Below are 23,691 nucleotides of genomic sequence, written 5' to 3'. Positions count from 1 at the left end.
AGGTGGCAGCAGAGGCCCTTTCACCTCATTTCCCTTAGGAAGAATAAAGCATGCAGACTTCAGGAGGGAGAAAATCTGGCCATTAAAGTCTCAGCAGCTTATCTTTTGGGAGCGCAGCTGATCTGTATCATAAGCAAAGCACTAACTCCTTTATCGTTTGCTTTCAGCTTGCTACTACTCAAGTCATTTCTATCTGCAAGCTTTGCCATGAACAACCAAGACCTGAAACTACAAACAAGCGAGCATCTTGGGTTAGCACAAGCCTAACACAGGATGTAAGTTGGGGGTATCTCCTCAGGACACAGGAAAAAAAGCCCTTCCAATTAAATCAAACCTTTCCGATGCCGTCCCTCAGAAAGCAATAACGATATAACCATCTCTATCTGGAAAAGTACCACCAATGTAAGAGCAAGAAGCATGTATGGAGTTTGGGGAGAACAATCCTAGGTGTATAGGATAGGAGGTTTCTTTTTTACATTTTTATTTTACTGAGCCAAAGTATATGCCACATAAATGCCAAGAAGCTTTTGGTATGTTCACAAATGCCATCTCATGGGTGTTTTGCATATATTTCACGCAGCAATCGTAAAGGGACAGGCTGAAGAAAGGACCAAAAGAGGTCATCGGCTCCACCTTCCCCAAGGCAGGAGGAGCTCATTGCTAGCAGATCCTGAACTAACATCTCCGCTCCCTCCAAAGAACCGAGACCCCCATTTCTGCTGTTCCTCTAGGGCAGTGCTTCATTATCCTTCCTGTTACAAAGATCTTCCTAACACCTACTTTGAACCTCTTGCTGCAATGTAAGCCCATTATTTCTTGCCCTACCATCAGAGATAAAGTATCCACTACTGGCAAAAGCTTTCACATGCTTAAAGCGTTTTTCCTATGTGTTTTCCTCCTCCTTAATCAGCCTCAAAACAACTCTAAGTCTTTCAGTCTCAGCTCGCAGACATTTTCTTCTTGTTGCCTTCTGGGCTCTTTGCACCCATCCATGGTGCCCAAAACTGGACAAGTACTTCAGGTGGGGGTTGAGTGCTAAGCGTAGTCAGAGGTTTACTTTACGGACATTTGTCTCTTTCTTTTATTTCCACAGACCCACTCAGCTAGCTTGTGCTCTGGAGCAGTCCCCCATAACCCAAACCCTGGTCCGTGGGGCTGGTATCGAGGCAGTTCTCTGTCCTGCACCGATGCCACCGCTCCCTCCTGGACCTGCCCTTGTTCGCAGCAGCCCATTTGTTTCTGCCTGATTTCTCAAGATCATTCGGAGCTCTGTTCCCTCCTACTAACGTGTGCAATTCTCCTGCCTCTCCTGAGCTGGGTTTCATCTGCAGACCTAAGAGAAGCATGCTTCATACCGTCCCTAACACCCTCCTGACCTCCACGGGTGGGAAGGGTACGAGGTTTCCAGCTGAGCTCTGCGAACATGGAAGCAGCCGATCCTTCTCCTCTGCTGCCATGCAAAACCTCAGCTCTTCATAAAACTGGAGCAAAGCCACCTCAGCTGCCAGAGGGTGATGCAGCAGTGGGGAGGGTGACATTCAGCAATAGTCTAAATTAATTTGTCAGGCCTGATTTCTTGCAAATAAAACTATTTGGGGCCAGATGCAGGCCTTTGTTCAGCTGAGATCCTCTCCCTCCAGGGCCCCCCCCCCTTCACAAGCCAAATCTAGAGATGCTTCTGCTGCTGCCATACTGCAAAACCTTTGCTTTAGCTCAGGATTTTGGGTCCGTTCCCCCCCCGCACCACAAATCCATGAAAATTCATGCGCTTGAGGAAATCAAACCCTAGTTGCTATGGTGAAAGGCATTCTGCAAACTAAAAAACAAATACAAGTGGGACATTTGGAGGTTACCGGATTTTTGCACATCTTTCAGACAAGAATAAAAAAAACCTCCAGCAAATTAAAGGCTCCGCTAACTTCCCAGACCCTGCTACGCCTCAAACATGAGGGATTTACAGTACAACTTGTTTAAGGAAATGAATAATCAAGCACTGCGTTTCTCTAAAGAAGCCTCATGCCCATGGCTCCTAGCACTGCCTATTATAGCAAAGGCAGCAACAGTTTTTAAGAGCTGGGCTTCGGCTTTGCTGCAGAGATGCCAGGAGGCTTGAGATGCATCCAGGAAGACCAGGACAAGGAGCTCCCATCAATGTAACCCACTTGCTACACTCACCAAACCACTAAGAGGAGGAGCCCAGCTACGGAGCCAGTAAATTAATTCGGATAGACCTGGGAAATTATCCGGCGGAAGGGTCAGAGCACCTTTGGGATGATTTGCCTACTTTTGCTAATCAATGTGTTCTTTCTTTTTTTTTTCCACTTAATGTGCTGGGTCCCTGTCTTCTACTAAGGCACCGCTGTAATTCAACCCCTGCCAGCTCCACCGAGAAAAATTGTCCTCTTAAGATCAAAGAGGTGATGCTGTCTCAGCTGGCTGGTGGCAGAACAGCGGTCTCAGGGAAATGAGGAGGCAGGATGCCCACTGGGTGGGAGGCAGAGGCACCCACAGCACCTCCAAAACGGCCAAAATGCTGGGCTGGAGGGGACTGCGGCGGTGCCGGGGGGCACAGAGCAGCACACTGCTTTGCTCTCCTACGGCAACTGCAGGCAGCCCTGCCCAGAAGGGACAAGGAGACTCAGAAACTTTATAACCCTCTCAGCAAATCCTCCCTCTTGCAGCACTCACGGTTCCTGCTAAAATTAAGTCAGAGAGGCGCTGAGCACCTCTGAAAAAAAAGAGGCTTCTCCCCTTTACGGTAAGGTCACCAAACGGATCTCTGTCACATGCGGGCAAGTTAGCACAAACCTTCTGCACTTCCTGCACTGCGTTCTCCTCAGTGCGGCGTCTCAGCCTTCTCTCAATACCTCCAACGCCGCCTCATAGCTCTGCTCCAAGGCACAAACACTCCAACAAAGATATTTTCCCTCTATTGTCTAGTCTGATTTTTCAAATGCCACTTCAGATTCCCGTTTCACTGAATGCAAATACTGTGAATAAGGCTTTTTTTTCCTGAAGAATGTCATTCGTAGGAAAGCATTTTCATGGCAACCCCAATTTAATCTCCTTTTTTCCGAAGATCATACAAATGTTGATCTCCAGCCTCATCTGCTCAACTGCCACATCCTCCCATCCCACTGTTGCTCTAATTGCGCACTGCTGAGCCCCCTCGATCGTTTCAGTATCCCTCAATAATGGCAGGATCAGAACTGAAGGCAAAAATCCTCTCCTCTGCGAAGCGGCATTACAGTCTTTCATTTCTGCTTTTGATTCTTCTGTAAAACCGAGGCGAGGAAAGCACTGGCTTATTTCTGATACAGTGATGTTGCACCACAATCTCTTATTCAGTCTGTTCTCACCCCAGTGGATTTTTGTTTGGTATTTTTAACTCTAAACTTTCCAAGCAGCCACCTCTCTTTAGGTACTTGTTCCAGTTGCCAGTCCTACTTTGGATATATACCTTTTTCACCTCACTGAGGATAACAAGATGTTCTTACCCTTTCCGAACACCGGGCCAGTCTTGATCTCACCTAACACAGGTTCTTTGGCTCTTTGATTTCACCTCAGCTTAAAAAGACACCAGGAAAAGACTGTCTCCTTAAATTCACTAGTAAAAGTTACACAGAAAAGGCCTGGGCAGATGGCAGCAGAACACAAGAAGCACTCCTCATCTGCAAGCGGAGTTGATAACGGTGGGTCTACACAGGGGCAGATATGATTTTGTTTAGCGCTTGGTGGGTTTGGGGTATTTTGAGGGGTTAGGGGGTTTATCCAGGACAAGATTTTTCTTTTTCATTGTATCTCTCTACATGGCACTGCATCAAATGTCTTAAACTGAACTACTGTACGCCACAGCCACTGCGCTATTCTCACCCAGCAACATAAAAATGCTAACAGAGAACCCTACCAGATTTGTTTGCTATGACCAGCTCTCTGCTAGCCCTGGTATATCAGTCAGTGAATGCACTTTCCCCCTGCTCCAAGTGAAAGCAGAGACGGTCCCATAATTTAATACCCTGTATGCTGGCTTCAAAAGAGAAGGAGTCTCATCGAATCACACCTTGTCCGACCTAGAAGCCCTCCCCCAGAGCAGTTCTGCAGCCCGGACACTCTGCTCCCGCTGCTGGACCAGGGCACGGCAGCATGTGTCACTGCATCGACTGATCCAGTTCCCAGTCTTGCATCCCAGCTTAAAGTCTCCCCTAATGCCCTAAGACATAGGATGTGCAGCTTTCCGCTGTTGTACCTCAGTAGCTGTTCCCTCAATATTTAATCTTGTAAGCTGTTAATGCACAGATCTGTGCCAAGCGGCAGGGTTCATCTTTTTCTGTACTCAAAATTTGCTTCCCTCTTGTTTGAATGCAGCAAAGGCCACCCTTTTTCTCCTCAAACCTCAAATCAAAAATCATTTCATTTTAACGCAGTGAGAGTCCAGGCGGTTTTCTTACTACTGTAAGCCTTCCTTTCCTTTAAAAGTATAATAGAAAATTTTGGCCAGGTGCATTTCTTTGCGTTTTTATTTATTCACCACAGCCTTAGTTTTTTCACTAAGTGAAATAAATAAAAGCCCAGAGGCAGCCAAGCCTCGTCTCCGGAGATACAGGCAGCTGCCCCAGCCGCCTCTATGCCAGGGCTGTGCCGCTTGGCCAGCTGCAACGCAGGGCACGCAGCCACCGCCTGGGAGGACACAGAGGGAGGCAAGACAGAGGGGCTGCCAAACCAGCATCTCCCCGAAGCCAGCCCGCCCGCCCGCCCGGCCCTTCTCTCACGGGGAAGGAGCTGCGGCTGTCTTTCAGCTGTGAATTGCTGCCCCTTCCCTCCACTCTCCAAGAGACGATCCACCTGGTTCCCGAGCGGAGCAAGAGTTCAGTACGTGACTCAGATGTTCAAAGGAGTCGATCAGCTAGCCACTAGCCACATATTGCTCCATATGAAGCGGTTAATAAAGCATGCCCAGCTTCTTGGGACTAGATTAGACAAGCACAAAGCTAAAGCGTTTACCACTTTTGTGGGAGACACAAATCACCCAGCTGTTGGGGCACACACTCCCTTGAGCTTTCAGCTAGGCCAGGGAGCCTTTTTCATGGATATTCTTCAAGACAGAAGTAATTTAAACTCCCAAACGCAACTCATCCTACAGGATCTATTTTCTGAGCAGTGTGGGAAGGTACCGGCCTGCATAACCATTTATTAGCACAAATAGGAGTGTATGTTTAACTCTGCGGAATGGGTAGAACAAAGGATTATTAAATAAAATTCCGATTAGTTCTGCTGAAAGCAAAATACCAGCTGGAGCCTGGGGTAACGCAGGCATGCTATCAGCAAACATGTGCTGCCAGCGCATCTGCACACGCACACACCAGTTCTGACCACGGGGGAGCCTCAGACGGGAACAGCAGAAGCGAGGCGTCCCCATCGTGCTCTGTGCTCTGATAGCTCAGGTCCTGCCCTCCGCTAGGCAAAGCCTTTGGCCCGACAGCGCCGGTCATAGCTGCATGACGGGAATGAGAGCGACGAAACCCAAGTTTTCCGACTTGATGCCCTCCTACCAGTAGCCGGGCTTTGTTGGCTTTCCAAGTGGGAACACTGCCACTCAACACAGCTATCGCAGAGTCCCACCGCTTGGAAACGCGTGCACGGCACATCGCTCTACCTACAAGGGGACGGTGCCCGCAAGCCAGCCTGCCTAACTGCAGCCATATTCATTAACAGCCTGTCGTTTAGATCCTATTGCAAAAGTTAATGAAGCCACTTTGCGAGAGGGCAGCCTCCCTGAGCAGAAGATAAATAATGTATATAAAAGGGGGCTGGGAGGGAACTGGCGCATCCTTGCAAGGTCATGCTAGAATGCATCAGTGGCTGGCTGAGGCTGGGCTCCTCTGGTAAGAAGCCTGGAGCTATTTATGACTCATGTAATTAATTAATGCCAACGGGCGTTCTGCTGCAGGCACGTGGGAGACCAAAGGGAAATACGAAGCGAGCAGGTTAGGAAATGTAGTGGAGGTGGGGGAGAAGGATGACATTTCTTGCGGTAAGACATGCTTTGAAGTAATTATCAACAGTCCAAACAGCCAGCAGCAATTTTGGCTACAACAGTACAAAATCAATTAGGAGCTTTAAAAACGCATCGGCTCATGTTTCAGAGAGCAGCAAGAATAAAAAGTAGCCATCTGAGGTAGGGCAGTTGCATTTCTAAGCGCCGCACACCACCAGACCCCCAGATCCTCAGACCCCACAGTGCAGTCCAGAAATGGTGTGACCAGTAGAGGGAGCATCGTTAATGCCTTCCAAATCGTAAATGTTTTTGGATGAGGAGCATTAAGGAAGACTGACGGTTTGATTTTCCACCTCTCTAAAGTCTGAGGACAAGTTTAACAGATTCAAGAGAAAGGAGCACAGGGCAAAGTGAAATGCGGGCGTACGCCTTGCAAGCTGAGTCCCTGCAGGCACTCAGGGCTCCTGACATACACCTCCTTCCCTTTCTGGAGCCCAGCTCTCAGACGCTGGGAGCTAACCAAAACTCGCGGATTACATTAAGAAAGGGACCAAGCCTGTGGCTTTCCTGCTTCAGTTTGCAATACTGCAGTCTCACACCAAACACTCAACATGTGGCGATGCTGAGTCACAACACCGCGCTTGCACAGACCATTTGAGGACAATGAGAGCTTAACCTAATTTTGTCCCTTTGTTTGTCCTCTGCGCAGAGGGGATCAATCAGTTCCACTCCCTGCCTTCAGATCCCCATGCATCCAGTGCCTAATATATTATACAGCAAAACTGTAAACACAAATAAAACGCACCCTTTCCCTCCTCTGGGGACCTAAAGTCCTCCTGGGCTGTCCAACTCCCACCCTGCCTGCATCCTCCCTCATGACTCTTTGTTGCCAGAATATCTTCTATCAGTTCCCAAATGTATTCAGGCATTGTCCCATCTCCCTCTTATCATAGCTGCCTGCAACAAATCCCCTCACACAATGAGGATTGCAAATTTGCTTACAACCCAGTGTTGTTTTCCATTTCTGCTTCTCTGTGCTTGTCTTTTCTCTCTGGACACTTGCAGGGGCCAAGCACCACAGCACCAGTCTGACATTGCCGTCCGGATGAGCAGCAGAGGCTGCCTGCCATCTCAACCCTGGCGGGCAAAGCCTGGGAGGCTGCAGGATGCTCCCCTTCGAGCCTTACCCACCTCCACAGTCTGGGGGATCTTGCCTCCTACCCTCTGATCACTGCCAAAGCCCTCAGATCTTGGCTGGTGGGACTCACTACCGCTATCTGCTATTTTTCTGGAGCAAAACCATGCAAATCACAGCAAGGATTAAAAAAAAGAAGAAAAGAGTAAGTGAAATGGCAGTCAGTTTTAGTTTCATAAATATCTATGAGTGAGTAGAACAAGAGTAACAAAGTACTCCTTTCTGGTGGGCTGAGAATCGACACGAGCCTGAGTCTCCAGAGTAAAACACGAGCGAAGTAAACGACAACACGAACACCCACTTAGCATTCGTGCTACATACTCCTGATCTGAGCCTCACCAGCTTTAAGAACGCTTCTGTTAAATACTGTAATGCTCCCAATTACGAGTGATCTGGATTGTTTATTTTCTAAACAGATTTCCCCCCCCAGGAGATCCCATAAGCCTAAGACAAAAGCAGTCTTGAAGAGGTGTTTCAACCTCTTTTGGCTATACAATATCCACAGCTGGCTCGATTTCCCTAACTGTTTCATACTGACCTTGAGGATATTTCGGCCATTAAACGACTCCCGTTCCTTGGAAGATGATTTACCAGTCATTGTATTGTTTCGCTCTTCAGCTGTAAAGAGAAAAGCCACCCACCAGAATGAGCTTCAGATGGGAGAACTGTCTGTGCTGTACTTCACCCCCCACTCCCTCCCTCCCCAAAGTCAGCTGCCAGCTAACATACCATCTTTGCCCAGTTCTTAGTGCAAAAACACTTCCACTTTGGTTTTAAACAGAACAAGGCTGAATACAGAGGAATTGGTGCCTTTACCGGGATCACCTACGTTACCTGGAGGAAAGACCCTAAATCATAGCTACTGCTAGGGCGATTCTGTAGGGCTGATGGCTCAGTGCAACACACCTGCTTCTCCCTGGCTGATTTGAATCCCACATCCTGCCAGGGTTAGAGTCAGCACTGCGAGCGCTTGCATCGCCTGGAACAGCACCAAATACCAGACTGAGCATGCGAACACAATGCCAGGCACGATCCGGACAGCACCTATACAAACCTCTGCTGCCTGCTCCGGGAAGCACATACATGTGGTGTGTATGCTTCTGCGGGGTGGGCATGCAGCCACACACACAGACATTAAGAATAGCAACCTAGGCCTATAGCAACTGCCAAATGCCTACGTCTCATATCCATTTCCCCAGAACATGCCTGGATTTTTATATAATCCCTAAGTACGTGATCTGTTCTTTCCACAGGACCTCTGCCTCACTCAGTGAATATATTCAATATTTCTTTTTCGTCTCCAGCATTAACTATGAAGTCCCACTCACACCTAGCACGCTATTCAAATCCTGTATTGAATATAAAGCGACTTCTATGGCTATGCGTGTAATGCGCTCATTGTGCCTGAACGCCTCACGTGCCTCATGGGGTTGTTCAGAATATAGACTCATAATGCCAGACGCAGCTGCCCGTGTGCCTCCCCTAACAGAGAGCCACATCAGCACTTTGGGCTTACATTTTCACCAATTTTCAGGGCTCAATTTGAGAGAGCTACGCCCCATCTTTTCAGGGCTTCTACCGCCTGAGTATGCTTATCTGACTTTAGTAGCAGCCATCCCCAAAGTCTGCTGCTGGGTGCACAGAAAACTGTAACACAAACCATCTGCTGTTATCACTGTCCGTACAGAGACTCACAGAGTAACTGGAGAATACTCGACGTAACCTGTCGGCATTGCACAGAGGCCACTATGCCAGAGAAAGCTACAAAAAGCTTTAGTGTAATGCTGTTAAGGCTTGCAAACTACACACCAGTGCCAGAGCATATGCATGTTTGCACATGGAGAACAAGGCTGTAATAAACTGCCCCTCCCTAAATGCAACGCATCTGAGGCTGCTTTATAAAGTAATGCGATAAGAACGATGCTGCAGACTGCTAGAGCAGACAATCTTTTGGCAGAGACAGCAGACACTATACACTCAATAACAGCTCATATTCAGCCTCGTAGCCGTCTGAATCTGATTTAATGAGAATGACACTGGAACCACGTTCCTAAACCAACGGGCAATCTTTAACTTGACCAAAGAGGATCACATTTTCATCTTGTTTAAAGGTCAGCACAGCACATCGAGTTGTTACTGAATTTCAGTTCAATGTTGGGGCACAGAGAGCCCAAGGTACTTGAATGCATTCCTCTCTGGCCCAGATCTTATGAGTGCTACTGGGCGATAGTGTTTCTGAAGCTATGACAAAGAATCTTAGAAAAGATCCAGAAAGTGCTCAAAGCATGCCTGCCTTCTCCAGCTCTGCCGATTGCTTTTTCATTTCCTTCTGGGTTTTATTTAGTGACATCCCCCCAAAACCTTGTAGGTACTTTTGAGATCAAGAAAAATCACAAAATTTTAAAAAAGAAACATAAAAGCCAACAAAAGCATTCCCCAATTCAGAGGTACTACTTTAAATGCATTTATCAGTGAGGATGAGGGATACGCACCACTTGGATCTTTCCTGAAGAGAGTGTTCATGACTGTAGCATGCAGTTTCACTCTATCCCATTCTTTAAGCATCAGGCCAGAGGCCACAAACCTTTCCACCAGTTGATCAGCCATCACCTGCAACCTGGGAAGGCAAAACCAGAAAGTACAGAGCAGTGTAAACCAAGAAGAAACCCCCACATCGTCAGCTTTTTGCTTTTCAGCCAGGGAGGGCAGCATGTGTGAAATGAAGTCTCTGCACGCACACGGGGCAAGGGAGCTAGTCTCTGATGGAAAGTGAACAGAGCCATCAGGATTCAGCTCTAATGCAAGAAGTTCTGGCTGTTTCGCAAAGCTCCCTCGGCGATCACTTCTGCTGCAAACATTCCACGAAGAAGGGCAGATTTAGCATAGCAGAGAGCTTGTTCGCAGTGGCAGATGTTATTGGGACTTGAAGAATGCAGCTCTCTACTGCCAGGAATCACAAATGCTAAAATCTGCAGACCCCCAGGGGGGGCTTAGGCACCTTGATTCCTGGAGGACCTGCTCTGCTCAGGGACCACGACCTGTACAGTGCACCAGGCCAGATCTTGGACCTTCTCTGTCCCAAATAAGCAACCCAGTCACTGGGCTTAATTTCTGGGAGAGCCCAGAAGGTGCTGACAAAGGGCACAAACGCAGACAGCACATCCTGGTGAATGCTCCAGCTTTGGAGCTACTGAGCAAACAGAATCAAAGGACTTATTGCCACCTTCTTGTTTGGCCTCGGTCGGGGATGAAAGTGGCCGTGGCTGCCGGGATCTGCGGGCAGACCTGTCCTAGGATAGGCAGCAGGAGCAAGCAAGTGATCAGAGCAATGCGCTCACATATCCTATGTCTAAAGAGCTAAAGGAACTTCCAGGCTGCTGCTGTCCCCCCCCAGATTTCTGCAGTACCTGAGCCTTACCAAAAGCAGCAAGGATGTGCTAGAACAAGAGTTTCCCATCCCCGAAAACACAGCGAGAGAGTATTACTCTGTGCAGAAGAATTTGGGCTTCTCTCACCACGTCCAAGGGATTAGGCAGCTCTCTGCTCCACCAGGTCCCACCACTTTGGCGTCTCAGCTGCAGCGGGAGAGGCAGAGCGTGGCCTCTCTGAGGCTGGCCCCCAGAGCCCAGGGCTGCCACGCTCCGGATGCCAGCTCCTACCCCACCGACGGTTTTGTACTGCCCCTCATGGGCTGCCAGCCCCCATGTGACGATTTCAAGACTCTCAAACTACCAATTGTCATGGTTTTCTACCACTTTCTGGCTTTACATCAGTGATTTTTAAAATTAGCAATGACAAAGATTAAATGAATATCATTACAGACAATACTAAAACAAATTAACAGAGAATAGCTCAAGTGAAAATGGTGCTTTATTACATTATAAAGTTAATCAAGGAAATAAAACAAATTAGAATGAATTATAATGGAAATTATTTGCCATGTGGGAAGCATCAGACCATGATCCCTCTCTCAGTCTGAGCCATTACATGTGCAGAAGGGCTTGCCAACCCCTAATTCTGTCTACAGTTATGCAAGCTACGTCAGGGTAAATCAAATCTCCTGCTTTATAGCTTAAGCTGATCAAGATCATCCAAAGATCAGGAAGGAACTCCACCCCTCAGCCATGCCAGGAACTACACAGAGCTAGCAAGATGTCTTGCATGAGACAGGAAGGCACACACCTCTCTTAAACGCGGGCCGCAGCAGTCTGATCCAGCACAGCAAACCACGTGGCTGCCGCTCTCCTCTAGTATTGGCCTTGCAGCTGAGAAACTCTGCTTTCTACCCGCTTTCCCCATTTCCCTGAGCAAAGCACAGCAGGCTTTAGCAGGCAAGAGGTGCATGGAGCTGCTCAGCAATGATCTGTCTAGCAGACCAGAAAACAAAGCAGAGTCTTCTGGAGGGATCACCATTTGTCCCCTCTTTATAATCACCATTTGTCCAACACCGTGACCGCTGAAATCTCAAAGGAAGCAAAAGAAGCTTTCACTGCTCTCCATCAACACAAAAATATCTTCTTTCCCCTCTGCAAAGCTAAATGTTTTCTGGGTGCTTGCTAACAGTTAAGGAACTATATTAGGGGCGAAGTGCCAGCTGAATTAATTTGCAGGTGAGGGCAGGACCAGCCTGGGCCAAGGATAAAAGCTTAAAATCGCTTGGCCTTCTCTGAGCACGCTGCCATGCAAAAAGCAAAAAAGGTGTTGCAGAAGCGAAGTCTGGCAGCCTCCAGGTGCCATGCAAAGCACAAGATCTGGGTTTGGTCAAAACCTCAGCTAAGAGAGCTCTGTGAAGGACAGAGGAGATATCGGCCCTTTCTCGGGGGGTCATTTTCAGTTTCAGGGCAGGGTGGATTTGAAGACCTCATTTCTCTCCCCTGCCAGAATCAGCTCTGCCACCCCTAACGCACATCAGCATTTTCTGCTAGCATTATGGCTAAGTGGGTTCTCAGCAGAACGGATACGGCTGGCATCTGAAGCAGACCACAGTGCTAGCACCAACAATTCAAGCTGTCTCCAGACGCAGGCAGACATCGCTGCCTCACTTTAGGCCCTACTTAAGCTCTACAGGATTTCTCTACCAGCTCCTCAGGTCACAGACTTATTTTCAGATGCAAGCAGACTCGCAAGCACTGCACCTCAGAGATGATCCAGAGCTCGGTGACTCAGGAGAAAAGAGGCCCGTACATCTCACCTCTTTCAGGGTAGGACAGACTTCAAAGTGGAAGAGCCGAGAAGAGGAAAAGATTTCAATTCCTACTGCCTCCCAGCACTTCTTACATTTTCATTTTCCCACCCATTTCCTTATCCCACTTCCGATCTCTTACTTCAACACAGCCTCCAAAGTGCGGTTTTAAGCAGGGGGCCCCCCTTGTCTCCTCAGCCCTAAGGGAAAGGAGATGCCAGAACATGTTCTTTCTTCCCTGAGCCAGTCCCTGCTCAGAGCCTCCCTCCTCCAGCTGCACTGCTCCGTGCTCCCCTGCTAGCTCCTGCTATCCTCTAGCAACGGGAACAGATACAAAAGGGCAGCACTGCCAGAAAAAGAGAAGGATAAGGCTCAAGGAGAGAAGGCTAAAGCTCTTTTGGCTACTCTCCTATCCCCTTCCGCACCCATCTCACAACCTGCAGCACGGAGTACAACAGCTCTTATGTTTCCCCAGTCTTCCAGAAAGCACTAAGAGAAAAGACGGTGCTGCCGCTGGTGACGTATTTGTCAAAAACGAGATGGAGGAAGGTTGTCCAGTCACCGCCACATCCCAGGTAGCACTGTTTGTATAGCTAAAGCCATCAGCCACACTGGCGAACAGCACAAACACAAGCACTGACACCAACCAGGCTTCGAGACTTCACACCAGCAGCTCAGAAGACAGACATTTCACACCCAGCGCCTGTTCCAGGCTGCTTACAGACACAAAAACCAACTCTGTTACCAAGTTGTGCTTTTCTGAGGACCTTCTGGTGTAACTGGGGTTTAAGAATAATTAAGTGCTGCAGAATATGCCAGGCTGTCCCGATTAATCTGGATTGCAGGTTGGGAACTAGACAGCAGAGGCCAAGTTGTCCTGCCTTCTAAGTCGTCTCAGGAGTATCTCCTTGGCCATCTTATCACTGCGCGAGCCACGACACCATTATTCAATCTGACAGACTGCTACAGAAACAAATGACATCTTTCAGGTGCAACACCAGTGACTGATTTAAAGAGCAAACACATCACTGCCTCAACCGGTTTAGGAAGCAAGAATGATTTCATCTTCCTGACTGCCGGCCCAAGGACTGCTAGCAGTACCCACCAGCTTCAGACGGCAGAGGGTTTCTCTGCCACACCGCTACTGCTGCTGTGGCGAGGAGGGATGAAAGAAAGGAGCATGGGGAACTCACCTGTCCGAGCCATCCTTCATGTGGACTTTGGCATAAAGGACGTCTGTCATGGCAGGGTCATCGTTCATGTACTCCACTCCTGCCACCTCCACGGTCAGGGGCTTGCCTCCAGCAATTTGGCTAAAATGTAAGAAATCTCTTATTGTTAAAAAGCAAAACATCACACCTGCTTTTGAAATACAACGCATAGTACTCCTCATGCACACACCAAATATTTGGTTTTACTAAGGGAATGACAGAAAATACATTTTTTGCTATAGTTAAACACAACTTTGAGGTTAAGCGGGACTTAAATGCTATACAGACCATATGGGGCAGTGAACTCCACTGAGTTGTTCTTTTCTTTCCCATATCTTTCAGGTTGTTTGCGCTGAAAAAACTCCCCTTTGCAGAAAAAGGCTCCCTCATTTCTAAAGCTCAAAAGGCTACAGCTGCTATTGTCTCATCATCTCAAGAAATACTTAAAAACATTTAAACTCATACATTCAGTGTTTTAGACACACACTAAGTCAACTTGTCTGTGTTCACAGGTCATCTCAACGCAGAGATCTCCATTTACATTTCAGAAAACCCATCAGCAATAAAATGGTACAAGTTCTCATTCCAGAGAAGCTCTCCTGCCTTCCCTGTGAAGAGAGCGATCGTGACACAAAGTCTCCAGCTTGTTGATTTTCGCTGGGAAAAGTTCTCGATACAGAATGCAGTTTTATGTACATTTCAACATCCACTTACAAATGCTGGAAGTAAATAGAGCTGTTTTAAAATCAGCTCCAGCTACTCTTGCAGGAAGGCGAAACCGAAAATGCGTGCAGGATATAATATGCACTCCCACACCTGCAAACACACTGTGAAGTGTATCTGCTTCCAAACACGCCGCCTCCTTGCCTTTACCACCAGAACATCACAGGGAGGCAGGGTGCCGCAGCGAAAGCTCCCTCTGAGTAAGTGCCGTTGAGGTCTCGTGGAAAGTACAGGGAGTGTCTGGGCAGGCAGAAGTAATAAACACGAGTTAACAATGTGAGCGCGACTTTGCTTAACCTTGCTCGCTTCTGTTCAGCCTGCCCTAGAGACTGCTTTTGAGGTTCTCGGCAAAGCTTCCCAGGTGGAATAAAGAGAGCATGATTTCCCCTTACACTACGTTTACTGGGAGGAAAACAGGACAAGTACACTGTCATGCACGTGAGACCAAGAGCATTTGAGGCCATATATTCTAAAAAGGGTCAAAAAGGGCACATCTACCTTCACACGGCACTGCCTGCATTTAGAAAAGTAAATGATCGCTAATGAAGGTTTACATGGGTGGAAGGGAGCCTAAATTAATTTTCAAAGTATATTTATTTGGGTGCGGCAGGGGAAATAACCAAAAGGTTATACTCAAGTGTTGATTCCCCCTCCACTAAAGGAAATGGAGGGTAGAAATTTTGTCTGCCTCAGTTCAAGCCACTTATGAGGAAGCTGGCACTTTCCAAATACAGGCAGAGCCTTCCCCTGGAAACACACTTGCATTTCTGTTCAACAGCTGAACAACTGGAGCCGTCATTTTAACAGCTGAGGTATGAATTTTGGCCAGGCATTAATTCCCACAGACATTAGCTGGCACAGCGTAGCTAATTCTTCAGGCACCGAGGCAATAAATAAATAAATAAATGAATGAAAATCAAGGATCCGTGCTCTATGTGCAAAGGCTTCGCAGAAATAAATAAATAAATAACCCAATCCCTCAGGCCATCTCCAATTTCTAAGCTGACCAGAGATAAGCTAATTACAGTGTCATTCAACCACATTTACAGTTAAAGCCCTAACATCTGCAGCTCGGTATTAACAGGCAGCAAAAAAGCCCCGCTCCTGGAGCAGCACTGAACGTTTCAGACTGATTACTCACACGGCTCATGCTGGTTTCCCTGCACACAGCTCCCCGCATCAAGAAATGCATGTCAAGGACACCTCAGCATCTGCTCTGAGGCAGGAGGGAAGCAGCGTGCCAGAGCCCACTGCAGGCAATGCGCGAAGGTAATGGAGCCCGTCCCTCCCTCTGCAGCAGGCAGGGGACAACAGCAAAAATTGCTCACACAAAAATAAGGGGGACGCATGTGAGAAAAAGAAATGAGTAGAGCAGGTTTTCAGGGAATGCTGAGGGTTTGAGCTGAGCTGCGAGATGCTGTTAGACTTTTTGCGACTGCTTGGTGATTTCTGCTGCTCCCATTTGAAATATTTCAGCCTTTTTCTAAATTTCTGGAGTTGAGATAGACTATTGAGCTGCTTTTCTCTTCGCTGTCCCTTGTCAAAGACAGCTTGCTGCTTTTCCCCCACTCATGCCCTTGGTGATGACATCCCTTTTTTATCACTTACTCCACAAAGTCCTCTTTGCATCGCTGTAGGAGGTCACATGCTTTCTGGATCTCTTGCTCATTCAGAAGTACCAGCGTCCCAAGAGTCAGGTGAAGCTTTGCAGGGTTCTGGAACAGGCTGCTGCTGACCCCGTGATCCTACAAATCAGTCAATCAATCATATACAGGTGTCTTATCTCATCCACACACACACACCCCTCCATCAGAGGGAAAAATGCTAGAGAGAACAGGTACCAAGCCACTGCCATCAAATCTTTTATCTCTGCATCACTGGTCGGGTTGGTAGTGACTCGAAGTTGAAACGAGTAACAGAATTTCACAGGCTTTGCGAGCAAGCGAGCTCAGCCTGGCAGGCGAGGCGTAGCCCCCCATCGCACACACGCTCCCTGCCTGCCTTTTCATCGGAGCTGCTGAACGGCAGCCTGGAAGCCCGTTACGACAGGCTCTAACTCAGAACCCAGGAACAGCAGCACTCACTCGTACGGGGTTTCAAGAGGAGACTTCCACAGCTGTCAAAGCGGCAGCTGCCACCAGCAACAAACTCAACACAAGTCAGCACAGATTTAAAACTTGAGTTAAGTCCATTTTTTTGTGCGAAAAAGCTGGAACCAGCTGTAGTGACGACTCTAAATGGTCTCTAAATCCTGTCTAAACACAGGTTGCACCTCACAACACAAGCACAGCTAATACCAGCTCCGATAATTACATTTTTCGTGTTCCCATGTGCCCTATAGTTTGCCAAGATGAATTAAGTTTAAATTCCCTTTATAAGAAGAGTTACGTGTCGTTGCTGGGGAAGAACTGTTCCCAGGTGGAGCAGTGGTTACATTCAGCTTTAAAAAACATGCTCTTTTGTTCTAGGATATTTATAAAAATACCTCGAGGATGGTTAACACACCCATATTAAAACAATTATTTCCACTTAGTGGCCATTTCCCATCAGCACATTAAATAACCTCCACTTTTAACTCCAGCAGAAGCCAACACCACTTGCCAGGCCACTGAAGCCTTTCTCTGTCTGAAAAAAGTCCACCGACTGAGAATGACAGCTTTGAAGTTTCTAGCTGTGCTTCAGAGTTTGAAATAAAATCTTTCAGATGTTTAAACACTGCAGTATCTCAGCCCGTCAGAGTTTAATGCCCCACATCTCACTCAGCATTTTTCATGTCTAATGACACTATCCATACTCTTTACAGCCGTGCTGATGGGCCGGACTAGAGACGAGCCAGCCTGCCACACAGAGGTCAGGGGCTTGCTCCAGCAGCCGCAAGCTGGCAAAGCGTGGTGGTCCCCAGAAAAGAGAGAGCATGTACCTACCTTCCTCTGCTGCTAATTACTTTATTGCTGACTGAAACCCCAAATTGTACCATGCTAGTAGTGGCAAAGCAGGCTGCAAACCTCAGCACCGTGCAGCAGCCTGAAACAAGCACAGACTAACTACCTCAGGCACATCAGGAGCAGAGGAAAGAGGGACGGCTCCATCCCACTTCTCCCCACCTTCCCCTCTCTGCAGTAAAAGCCTTTCAGCTTCCTTTAATTCATACTGCTGTTAACATGCATGACAGGACATGATTTCTCTCCGTCAGCCTTTTTTCTCCAATGGTATCTGTAGCCAGAGGATATTTGGCCCATCACAAAACAATAGCTCGGGTAACAGAAAACTGGGAGAAAGTTCGGTTTATCCTTGCCACGGACAACCAGCCGATGTCAGTCCCACAGTGCACACAGATGATGTACAGTAATGAGAACGTAGTTCACAGGTCAGAAAGCAAAAGCTCTACCCTCATTTTCTGCCCCAGCACGATTTGTACTGTAAACATCAACCTGCCCCAAATGCGGCATTTTCCCCTGAGCTTTCCAACACCTGAGTGTGGGCTGAGAGCTGACAAAGTGATGGCACGTCACCTCCACAAGCCACGCTACCGCTGCTGGGGAGATTAGCAGGGAAGAGCAGTGCACAGTGAGCAGGCCAAGACCTAGATAATCTTGCTAGTTTATTCCCTAGTATTTCAGACAGCTCCTAAAAACCTTTCTTACACCCCTGCTCTTTCACAGGCCAGCAGATCCCACTTCTCCCACACATAAAATAGATGCCACGTCAGAGGTAGCTCTCCCTGGAACAGGCAATGTTTCTGCAGGCGTCTTAGCAGCCCTTCATGGCTGGATGCTGCTTGCCGAGATGCAAAAAAGCTTGAACCCACTTATTCTAATCCCCGATTATGATATGCTATCAGCAACCGCCGTGTCGCCTCACGGGAAGCCACCCTGTCCACTGGTATGAGCCTTCTGCAACCTGACCAGCAGGGCCAGACAACAGCAATGCAGAGCCTAGAAATACCTGTTCATAACTACTGTTAAGGAAAAACCACGTTCTCATCCAGGGAGGATGAGCCCAAGAGACGTGATCCTGTCAACGATTCTGGGGCTTTATGGACATCTTCCAAATACCGAAGGAACCCTCCCAAGGTAAGCTACAACCGTAAGAGCAGGGCTGAGGTTCAGCATCGGAGACGGGCACAGGGATCCACCAGGATCTAAGCCATGCTCTCTGAGTGCCTCTCGGTGACAAGCTCCTCTTTCACCCGTTTTCTCCCCTGTGCAGTGGAAGGCGGGCACTCCTCATAGCACAAGTCGCAGTGGCTTGTGGCAAGCGGTGGTTTCCAGCCCTAATGAAAGCAGAGCACCGGATTAGGGGAGGCGAGGTGTCGCAGCGGGGAATCCCCATATTCTACAGGGGAATCTGAAAGCAGTGTATTTGCAGGAACTTGTTGGCAGATACAAACACATAAAACAGACTCCATTGTCTCTCTAAAAATTTACTGTTCAAACTTGGGTTCTCTAAGGTGTACCTGAGAGGCAGGAAGAATATCCCCTTTACGCACCATCCCTATGTGATGACTGTGCATTTTAGCTTATGCCTCTCCCTGACACTGCCCTGTCATGGTCAAAAAAACAACTCATTTCCACTCAGCCTTAAAAATTCATTTATTTCCTCCCTGCTGCTACTTAGACTTCGACCTTTGCTCTCCTCCTTTAGAAGGAACACAGAAAGGGTTTTATCTGGAGTCTTCACCTCTCTTTGCAAAGCCCAAGCACACTGTTCCTCCAAATCTAAGGCCCCAAATCTAGTAGGGAAACCATAGACCACAACGCGCTTCAGGCCTCCTACATGACAAGGCAAGGGATCAAACTCCTTAGCTCTTCCTCCCTGGCTGCATCCTCTCTGCTGTCTCAAGAGCTTCCAATATTTGCAGACAGCTTCATGTTTTTGATTTTTTTTCTTAATAGCAGGACACTGCATGCCAGCTATATGCCCTCTCCCACCCTGATCCACAAACAAAGGAGCGAGCCAGAAAAACAGCATTTCCTCAGAACTGACTGAAGAGCTGCAGGCTGAAAAACCCCGCCCATTTTCTGTCCCTCCCACTCCGAGATATAATATCTCATTAGCAATGTTTGATATTTACAGGTTGCCATATATTACAGCAATCATATTTCTTTTCCGTGCTACGTCTGCAGCCTGTTAAGACTGCAAATGCTGCGTTTGCACAGCTCTGAAAGACCCAACTGTGATTTTTCACAGCAATATTACTGCAAAGTCTCTTCCCTTTTCCACCTGCATACTCAGACGGACATCTCAGTCCTCCTCACTCTGACACCTACATGACTGTGCGAGGAGAATTCCAAGGTCATCCCGTCATCCAGACCTCCCACTGCACCACATCAGCAATGAGCCTGTCCAGGTGAGCCACCTCCCCATTTTTATATCAAATTAGCCTGAAAAGAGCCTCCTCTCGGCCCTGCTTCACTGTCTGGCTGCCCTGACCATACTATAGCGTGAATGACACCTGAAGTATTCCCTACCTCAACACAAGGTTCATTTTAAAAAAGGTCTTAAAGATGAAAAAAAAAAGTTAGAAAGCATATACCCATCGACATAACCCTATGCTATAAAATATAAATGAATGGTTGTCATGGTAACTGCTTCAGAGAGAAATAGAGTCACTCACAAATGCTCAATGGCCAGAAGAAATCCTCACACACGCACACCTGGTCCTTTCCCTTCCTTACTGTTATTACCGAGCTTCATTCAAAGACTGGAGTTTACCTAATTCTGCAATGTTTCACTCCAGCAAATTGCAACAGGAAGAGAAGCACACCGCTTCTGTCACTGAAACCTATTCAGATTTCTCCAAGTATCCTGAGAAATCCTGTTGCTTTGGACAAATCTATAAGCTCTCTTATTGCTCTGTGAGGCACCGTTTTGAATTACTGTTTTTCATTACTGATGCGCTTTCTAGCAGACCCTGCTGTGAGATAAAGTGGTATTAGAGTGGCATTACCGGCTGGCGGAGTGATTGAGAGACATACGGGGCAGCAATATACTCCTTGAACTAACAGGCAGCAATATATCTAGAAACCCTTTTGCTCATACCAGGAGAAGGAAGGGCAGAAAAATAAAGCACCATATATTCCTAGGCTAACATATGCAATCCCCCCAAATACCTGCCACTGACAGAATTCCACATTTCAAACTGAAAATGGAAAGTCTAGAGCTGATGTAAGCAGTACCAGGAACATTTCAGGCCCTCCTGAGAGGCACAGGGGACCGAGCAGTACTAACACGACGCCGCAGCTCCCAGGCCGGGGTACCTTGTGCCGACGCAGTGTAGAGAGCAGGAACTACAGCCGCAGACCTTCTGCCTGCACCCATATAGACGTGTCCTGCTGTAGGGCAGCTTCAGCTGCCACTGTTCTGGGATATTCCCGAAAGTACCTTGATGACTCGGCAGCAGCAAAATGTCCTGAGTGCCGCACTTTCTCGGAGATATTGCTATTACTGGTATTAGGAGGATTCATGCCTGGGTGCTGGTTCTGAGTACAGTTCAAGTCCAAGGTTACTGAAAGCCAGAAGCAGCTGTTAGGCTGAAATGTGTTCCCACGTGCACGCCTACGCTGCAGGATCCCTAACCATGAAGCAGAGCCTTACAGGACTCGGTGCTGTCCAGACACAGAACAAAAACATTGTGGGAGAGACAGAAGGTCAGGCAAGAGGAAGAAAAATTAACATCACCAGCCTGGCCAGCAGTGGTCTCAGCACTCCTCTGACCAAGCTTGGGTTTCTGCAGCTTTCTAGGACAAGGAGCACGCAAAGGTTTGCAGATGTTCCCAGTCAGCTCCTTCTGAACGTGACTGACAGCACTGGGGAAAGCCCCAAGACAAATTTCTGAAAATGTTTCTAAGTGGATGGCAGACCTCCCTGCCTACCCAGGGATGCAAACTGATACTTACGAGCAAGCAAGAGACAAACAATGTGACAGAGACAGATCAGGAGGGGTCTGGAGAGCAAGTAAGATCACCAGCAGAGGCTGGGCCAATGGAGAGCTGCAGAGGTGCGACCAAAGCAGCAGGCTGGAAAAATGAGTGCTCTACAAGGAGAATAGCGAGTCCTGTGTGACGCCAGAGCGTTGCAGGAATAAAAACACAGGATGAGAGCATGGACCACAGCACTAGCTGCAAAGATGAATAAAAGAGGCCACAATACAGAGGTGCGACACTGAAGGGATTCGCGTGACACCGAGCAGCCTGGAAGCCAGAACCCCGCAAGACGTACGGGATGACACTGAGGTTACTGCCCTGCGCAGCAGGCAGATCTGGGTTTGCTGTCCACAGGGAGGGACAACCGAGATCCACAGGACCTGCTGGCAGACAGCTAGAGGGAGGAGGAGAATCGGATAAACGGAGTCCAGGATGCCAAGACTTCAAGCAGAGGGGGGCCAGCCATGTCTGAAAGGACTGACAAGTTGAGGGAGATCAAGTGAAAGGACTGTAACAGCCATAAGCCCAGCTAGAAGGGGATAAAGGGCAAGAGAAACACCAGACTGAAAGCAGCCATCCCAGTCCAGGGCCAACAGCTTGAACAGCCACTACCAGAGCCCCATGCTGAAGTTACCAGTCCCCCGAAGATCTGCTCCTCTCCCTGTAACTCTGCGGTGTCCCCCGACAAGGACTGGAACTAAAAACCAACAAAAGGAGCCAGGCCACCACTGGCGCCAGCCTGAGGTCCAACACTCTCTGTCCAGCTAACACTTTCTCAGGCTGTTTCCATTCCCCTGTCTTCAGGACTTTCCTTTAATAAAGGTAAGCTTTAATAAAGATAGCTGCGGCTGGCTAATGGAGATAGACGATCAAGACAGTGATATCTTCCTAGCCTGAGGAAAAGGTGCTCATGGCATTGCACTCGTTGCTAATCCCTGGATCTGTTGGCCAATTTCAGTTGTATTTAACAGCAGGTGGAAACCTGAGTGATAGAAAACTCCTAAGATATCATTCAAATAGGCAGCTGGGTGGAGAGGAGGGACAAACCAGAACTGCCAGGAAAGACAAGACTGCAAAGCCAACTCAGTTCCGCTCTTAGAGATGAGACAATTGACATGCAAGTGACCACAAAAACTTGAGCAAGATCTCCTATCTCCCCAAATATCAGATAATTCAAACCTAGAGCGCGAAGGCATAGGAAACTAAACTTCTTCAGCTGTGCTATCTGCAAGATCATATTTTCCCCTTTGAAAGGCACAAGCAGAAGTGACGGACATAAAGGTAATAATATCAGCCCGCAAAACCCTGCTGCGTGTATGCAATCTAACCTGCAGCGGCCACAAAAAGGAACTCTTCTCTCTTGCCTAGAGACGTCCTCCCAGCACTCAGAGGACATGGCAATTTAATAATACCATGCCTTCTCCTCAGTCTGACCCTGTGCACTGACATACCACTTCTGCCAAACTACACGGACGCTAAAATAAACCAGGGAATACACAGCTTTCGCTTCATTCTGTTCCTCATTTCCCTACGCCTATTTCCTGCTGCTCTCAGCATAAGATCTGAAGGCAAGGAGAAGGGACTGTCAGCACAGAGTCTCGTGGGGAAGAAGCGACGCGAGTAGATTTGCAGGATGGCATGTGCTACCAAGTCGTTTCTCGCTCAGCTCCAGTAATGACACCCATCTTCCTTCACTGTCAGTAGCCAAAAGAAAAGTGAAATAGAGAAGCAGCAGCAAACTTGTGAATTCCTACCTGGTTTCATGGTTATGTAGAAATCATATGAAATGTAGAAAGGTCCACTACATTATTTAGTGGCTTTCCTATTAAAAACAAAAAATGCCCAACCCTCTTTTGAATCTTAAATATCCTCCCACCTAGGAAAAACTCTAAGGAGAACAAAATATTTTACTAACAACTTACTAAGTAAGCCATTCCACTTTCCAGAAGATTTCACATCAGCACTCAACAAATTCACAGCAGATCCGCCAACTTAAGTAAAAGACCTGTTAAAAATACATTCCTAGGAAATCGAATAGAACAAGGCCTTCAAGGTAAACACTGAATAGCTATCTCAATAAATGAAATGGCACGCTGCTGAAGGGCTTCCACTTGATTTTAATTCTCAGGTGAATCCTTACCTTTGAGCATTTCTCCAACACTTCCTCCTTGAACTGCAGGAACTTCTCCTGGATGGCGGGCTGGTTGAGAGCGAAGGACAGGAAGTGTGTGAAGGGCTGCTTCTTACGGAAGCTGTCCAGGAGAACATCAATCCGCGTTCGGGCAGAGATGACACCGCTGCGATGCTGCCCTGTAATCACTACAAGGAAACAAAGCAATATCTGTCTGGCTTCCAGGAAGCTATAGTGGGACTACTGCCACCCGTGCCCGTGCAAAATAAAGAGTATTTGAATGGATCATGATTTTACACGATATTTATCCATGCACTTTAAAATATCA

General features: G+C 47.8%; 1 protein-coding gene across 6 annotated transcripts in view; it reads right to left on the bottom strand.

Moving 5' to 3' along the window:
* Window positions 1-23,691, bottom strand: part of ASCC1 (activating signal cointegrator 1 complex subunit 1) — a 40,189-nt gene that overhangs the window by 10,908 nt on the left and 5,590 nt on the right. For all 6 annotated transcript variants that reach the window (XR_012674238.1, XM_075154141.1, XM_075154140.1 and 3 more), the window contains exons 5-9: window positions 23,373-23,551; window positions 15,915-16,051; window positions 13,566-13,685; window positions 9,683-9,807; window positions 7,729-7,808 (exon numbers count right to left, since the gene is read on the bottom strand). Coding sequence is in view for 5 of the 6 variants with exons in the window: in XM_075154141.1 (XP_075010242.1) it covers window positions 7,729-7,808; window positions 9,683-9,807; window positions 13,566-13,685; window positions 15,915-16,051; window positions 23,373-23,551 (641 nt within the window). In the remaining variant the exon portion in view is untranslated. The remainder of the gene's footprint in view (window positions 1-7,728; window positions 7,809-9,682; window positions 9,808-13,565; window positions 13,686-15,914; window positions 16,052-23,372; window positions 23,552-23,691) is intronic.

This window comes from Calonectris borealis, chromosome 7 (genome assembly GCF_964195595.1).
Source record: "Calonectris borealis chromosome 7, bCalBor7.hap1.2, whole genome shotgun sequence".
NCBI classification, from domain to species: domain Eukaryota; kingdom Metazoa; phylum Chordata; class Aves; order Procellariiformes; family Procellariidae; genus Calonectris; species Calonectris borealis.
Note: the sequence above shows the minus strand (reverse complement) of the source record. Positions and strands in the feature narration are given on the sequence as shown.